A 5,956-nucleotide genomic window follows, 5' to 3' on the forward strand; every position below is an offset into this window, starting at 1 on the left:
TATATATACATATATATATATATATATATATATACGACAGGCTTCTTTCAGTCTCCGTCTACCAAATCCACTCACAAGGCTTTGGTCGGCCCGTGGCTGTAGTAGAAGATACTTGCTGAAGTTGCCACACAGTGTGACTGAACCCGGAAACACGTGGTTGGGAAGCAAGCTTCTTACCACATAGTTACTTTGAGGTTTAAATGAAGACTAGTTATTTTGATCGTAGGTAGCTGTCGTTAATTCAAGTTTCCCTTTCCAAATAAAGACTCTGAAAGCTTTTAACATCATTTTTATAAAATTGTTTTTCTTTTTTCTTTTTTTTCAGGCATTACGGCAGGAGATGTTGAAGACTCCTTGTTACGAGGCTTACTGTTATGTCTAGGTTCGATGTGGGCTGCGGTTGGTGTTTTCAATGTCACCAGAGATATCTCGAGGCCACCTGCCATTTGGTCCAATGCAGCAAATGAAGCTCTATTTCCTGGATATGGAGCTTTCTTCTTCATATTCCTTATCTTTGTCTTTGGATCTATCTTGCATCAAGCAACCTTTACTGCAGTTCTTTCTTTCGGTCTTTTTTTGTCCACCATTTTTGAAATAGCCTCTTTATGGCGTCCTGTACATATGAGTGCCGGAGCGTATTACGTCCTACTTTCTGCATTAGTTGTGTATATGATGTGCCAAAAGCTGGTTAATAAATTTAAAGGGGGGGATTTCAAGACCATGCAGAAAAGAAAATCATCTGATCCAGACATCTCAAACGATTACACTATTGTAGGGTATTCAATGGAAGTAATAGTGTTTGCAGTTTTTGCTAGTCACGTGACTGGAGCTACAACGGTTGCCAATAATGCTTTTATGTGGGTCGGTTCGGCGGGATTTTTTCAAGCTGTGTGCGGCATTGTGGCTTTACGTAGGAACGACCCTTACTGTGGTTGCTACTTTACCCTGTATGGTACATTCTGGTGTGCAGTAGCATACAACCTAGCACTTAATCATTTTTCTGGCACAAATGACTTACCATTATTAGCTGTCTTTATCTTCTTCCTTTTGACATTTTTGTTGGCCAGCTTGATTTCCATAGCTCGAGAAATGTTCCATGCTCTACAGAATATCTTACTATGTATCTTCTGCATTGCCTTTTGTGTTGATGGTGTCCAAGGCCATTTCCTTGGTGGTATGGGTTGGGTTTGCTTTTTGTTTTCTCTTTATGGACTTGCTGCTCACATGAGCCGAATGAGACAAACCCCTTATAAACTTCCATTGGGTCGACGCCCATTTGATCGAGCTCAAGTACAACAGAGCCTTAAAAAACATCTTAGCTGCTGTGCAAAACGTTTATACAAACGGGACACCGAACAAGATGGTGACGGCCTGTTCTCTACTGAATTTTCCGACATGGGGTATTCCAAGTATATTGAGCTTGATACCATCGGCTTTGCCGTCAATGCAGTTTCTGCCTTATCTATTTTGTGGATTCCTGCCAATTTCAATCTCCTCTCCATGCCATGGACAACTGTACTTGGCGGGCTGGCACAGTTTACCGTGGGTTGTATAGGGTTTGCTCGTGGACTTACATTCGAAAGCTGTTCGTTCATTATATTTAGTTCCATGTGGCTAATTCTTGGAACTGCTCGTAGTCTTGGGACATTGGGTCTGGACAATTCCGTGGCCATGTGTGTGGGGAGCATTTCATACATGGTTATTCTTCTACTTCTTATAGGGCTTTCTCTAGTTGTAAGCAAGACTTGGTTCCTAATCACTTTCCTTTTCGAACTTATCGCATTGGCATTTTTGCTAAATATATTAGCGGTGCCTTCATATGAAGCATATGAAATAATCGTGGTGCTTCTATTTACTGCTGTTTGTATTTATGGTTTCTTAGCTTCTGCTTTAAAGGCTGTTTGGGGGCGAGATATACTCCCAATGGGAAACCCAATCATAGAAGTCAGTTACCTCCATTCTCAGGGTCACAAAGCCTTCTGGGCAGATGCCCAAAAACAATCCGGAGTTAAAGCGATTGCGGGTAAGGAACTTATTTAATAAAATTTGTCGATCTTTCCATTCCCACCTTCACAGTTATTCTGATAAGCATAACTAGTAATTGTATAGGTCTGTAGTAATAGTTTCTGTTAGGATTGGGATGAGATGTCGAAAGTAACGAAGGTTCGAATCACGTCGGAGTCACCAAATGTAACAGGCTATGTTACTATTAAATTGTCGAAGTCGATGAGACAGCGTAATAATAAACATCGAAGAGAAGAATACTGTTTATAGCTTTTATTGGTGCGTTGGGTCAGAAATACAAGGCAAGGCTTTTAGTAGTAGCCAGGGAGTTTATTGGCCTAAAGAGGATGACAACAGCTCGCGTGTCCTTAGATGAATGAGTGTGTGTGTGTTAGGGCAAACTGTTTGCTTGAAAGCGAAGCCGTGCAGCGTGCTAGAGAAGGTCATAGGATGTGAATTTTGTCGTCGAACAAAGAGTATAAGCAGTGTGTTGCCCCTCTTTTTTCCATTTGGCCGAGATGCTCTTGATATCAAAGAGGCTCAACAAACCTCTCGTTGGGTATATGTATATAGTTTGGCAACTAAAGTAGGTCAATCCTAAAACAAAGGATTAACCTTTCCACGACCACAGAAGGTCTCCGAGGTCAAATCATCCGAGAACAGAGAGTCGGAAACGAAAGACCGGAAATCCATCTGACAATGAACAAAAATGTGGTTTCGGTTTCGAATCTTCACAACCTTTGCAGCTGGTCCCTAAAGGTCTGCTCGATCAGAGCTGACATACGCCTACACCTCCATTACTCAGTGGCTCAGGCCACGGAGCCGCATAGAACATGGGTAGGCAATACAGTTCATCTTTGAAATAGGGAAGGAATGTTTCATAACCGTTTCATTTTTCTGTATTTGTACCTTTTACCAGTTCAGCATCCCTATTTCCCAATTCTCCATCCCTACATACGATAAAAAAAAAATCGTCCGGTGTAAATGCAATTTATTGCACAATATTAACAGCTTTATATTGATTTAGTATTATTATCCTTAAAATTAATATAAGTAAAATATGCTTAATAAAAAAAAATATTGCAAACAATGGTAAATGAATTTTCAGCCTAATAACAATTTTCCCCGCAAAAATCTCTGAATTTTCCCTCCGCAACCTGAAATTTCTTCACGGGGATGAGCAAGGTTAAGATTATAGTTCTGTCTGCGTGGTCACTCAAGCTGTTAAAAATAGCAGCCAAATCTTCTCCAAATCACATCCTAGTATTTACATTGCCTATATTGTTCTAGATACACTATCTGAAAAAGAAAGTAAAACAAACAAAAACAAAAACAAAAAAAACAGTAAAAAAAAAAAATAAACAAAAGATCTGACCTGATCGGGAGCTAAACATCAAAACTAGCATAATTAAACTGGTGGTTAATAACAATTGGATAAAAAATAAACAAAACAGAATTGTTCTGTGTTGTATCAAATAAATTTAAAACGACATTTCACCACATTTTTTTTCAGAAATCATGAACCGAGGAGGGATAGTTGGTATTCCAACAGATACTGTTTATGTATTGGCGGCTGCAGTAAAATTCCCTGAATCAGTGGAAGTAAGTTGATTGTTACATTATATAGATTGTTTGACCATATGCATATAGCAGTAATTATGTAATGTTCGTCCGTCGTTTCGACGGCGATCAAGGGCATCACATGGGAGAAGATGGATTACGGGGCGTCCGGCCGCAGCCGATCAGGCCGATGTGCGCTCGGAAAGTTCTGCCGCAGGTCGGGCAATGGCGGTCTGCTGGGAATGAAGGCAAGGAGTTGGCTCTGGACTTGCGCAACTCAAGTTTTTCTGGGTCTCCTGCGAACCAGTTCAGTTCGTAGAAGGTGGCACTTCTGTTGGTGCAGCTACATCAGGCAGACCGGTCCTGTGCTTGCATTTCCCAGGGATTGATCTGAAAGCACTTCAGTGAGGCTTTGAGTGTATCTTTGAAGCGCTTTTCCTGCTCACTTTGTGTGCGCTTGCTTTTTGTCAATTCACTGCAAAACAGTTTTTTGGGTAGTTGTGTGTCAGGCATTCGAACAATGTGGCCTGCCCACCTGCGCTCTCCTCAACAATTATTATTAAATCAGAAACAATTATACACGCATAGCTATTCGAAATACTTGCACCTGTACGTAATAGGGAGATCCTATGCAAAAAGGAGCCTTTAATAGGAAATCGTATGGGAATTTGGTTCAAACAAGGTCTTGTTAAGATGAAATTTCTTATAAACTTTTTGTAGCATCTAATGGATTTAGCATTGCCAAGTCCTTCAAAGACAGTTCTATGGTTTTTCAGAATTTCTTATTCAATGAAAAAGAAAGAAAAAGATTAATAAATATGTATAATCTTTTTTATGTCAAGAGTTTCTTGAGATATAGAATTTATTTCAAGTGTTCTCAAGAGCAAAATGATTGAAAAACAATGCTTCAACATATACGATATTGAAATACCATAAAAGTTCATGAATGTGTTGCGAAGTATAATACGCGTTTCGTTTTGGGATTTTTTAAAAATCCTTATTATTATTATTATTATTATTACCTAAACTGTCTCAAAAATGTGTATCGTGTATAAATGGTAGCATTATACAATTACTACAAAAGTAGATAATCTACTATGATTCAATATATTAGTTTTTTTTTTTTTAACATTTCGTCTTATGACGGCAGCATCCTTACCGCACCGGACAAAATGCTTAGCGGCAATTCGTCCGTTGTTAATTGATATACATGTATCGTCTATGTTGTTAATAAAAAGAGATCTTGCTTTGAAGAATTTTTGACTTCTTTTGCTAGCTATTGAATAATTATATTTTATTTGTCTACCTTTATTGGGTCTAGAGAGCATACTCAACTAAGAAACTCGCTGAAGACAGACCAATGTCTATGTGGATATCCAATGTAAACCAACTGGCCGCTGGACGAGAACAATTCGGTGAGATGTTGTGGGCCTTCATGAATGCCGTATGGCCGTCTACGATATCCTGTGTAGTAAACAAAGGTTAGTTTAATATTTACACATATTTTTCATGCTTATTACTGGCAATAGCGTCATTGACTAGGGGTTTCCAATTATATGTTTATGTTGCTGTTTAACCTCATGTCAACTAGACTTGTGTAGATTACAATAAAAAAATTCCATCGTTGACTATCTTGCCTATTTATATATCAAGGACTACATTGTCCAATGGGTCTTTTCTGTTTTAAGACATTAAAATAGAATTTGAGTTACTCCGAGTGTTGTTTCTTGTGGATTAAGCGACTTAATAGGAGTTTACTTGTTGTTTGATATTATTTCGTGACAAAATTGTAAACTTTCTATTAGAATAATAAAAAAGAAAGACAAAACAAATTATCAATATTATTCTTTTATTTCTTCTCCAGGACCATGGTTAGACAGCTTGGGTGTTGGATATGCCGGCAAATACATTGGTAGACCTGACAGCATCGCAGTACGCATGCCCGATAATATGGTGACGTCATTCTTAATCGATCACACTGGTCCCGTATCAACGTCATCTGCTAACCCTACTGGTGAAGCAGACACTACGCACCATCTGCAGGTTATTGCCAAGTTGGGCCTGAAAAATGTAAGTTGGATGCATCAACTCCCTTAATGGGTTTATTTTCTTAACATTGATCGATCACTCAAGAAATGTTATTGAAAATCTAGTTGAAAATCTGATTGATATGTCGTTTTATCTTTTGAAGTTCCCCACTCCCTCAGTTTGAAATAGGCAGCTTGTGTGCCTCTATGGATCATTCTGATCATATCCAGTCTTCAGAGAAATATTAATGTTATTCAGAGATTAGTTGCTGAAGTAGCAAATCCTTTGTGTTGCATTTCGCACCATCTACTTCTTCAAACTCTACCAACTTACCTACCTACCCACCCACTCAAAGCAAGCACCC

The 5,956-nt window shown here is 38.8% G+C and overlaps 1 protein-coding gene and 1 long non-coding RNA gene across 2 annotated transcripts in view; one reads left to right on the top strand and one right to left on the bottom strand.

Moving 5' to 3' along the window:
• Nucleotides 1-5,956, top strand: part of LOC106869607 (uncharacterized) — a 10,070-nt gene that overhangs the window by 2,307 nt on the left and 1,807 nt on the right. The window contains exons 2-5 of the mRNA XM_014915415.2: nt 326-2,023; nt 3,518-3,606; nt 4,886-5,045; nt 5,429-5,634. Coding sequence (XP_014770901.1) covers nt 326-2,023; nt 3,518-3,606; nt 4,886-5,045; nt 5,429-5,634 — 2,153 coding nt within the window. The remainder of the gene's footprint in view (nt 1-325; nt 2,024-3,517; nt 3,607-4,885; nt 5,046-5,428; nt 5,635-5,956) is intronic.
• LOC128249909 (uncharacterized) overlaps nt 5,397-5,956 on the bottom strand; it is a 2,955-nt gene continuing 2,395 nt past the window's right edge. Inside the window, exon 2 of the long non-coding RNA XR_008266062.1 lies at nt 5,397-5,625. This is a non-coding gene — a long non-coding RNA (uncharacterized LOC128249909). The remainder of the gene's footprint in view (nt 5,626-5,956) is intronic.

Source organism: Octopus bimaculoides, chromosome 18 (assembly GCF_001194135.2).
Source record: "Octopus bimaculoides isolate UCB-OBI-ISO-001 chromosome 18, ASM119413v2, whole genome shotgun sequence".
NCBI classification, from domain to species: Eukaryota; Metazoa; Mollusca; class Cephalopoda; order Octopoda; family Octopodidae; genus Octopus; species Octopus bimaculoides.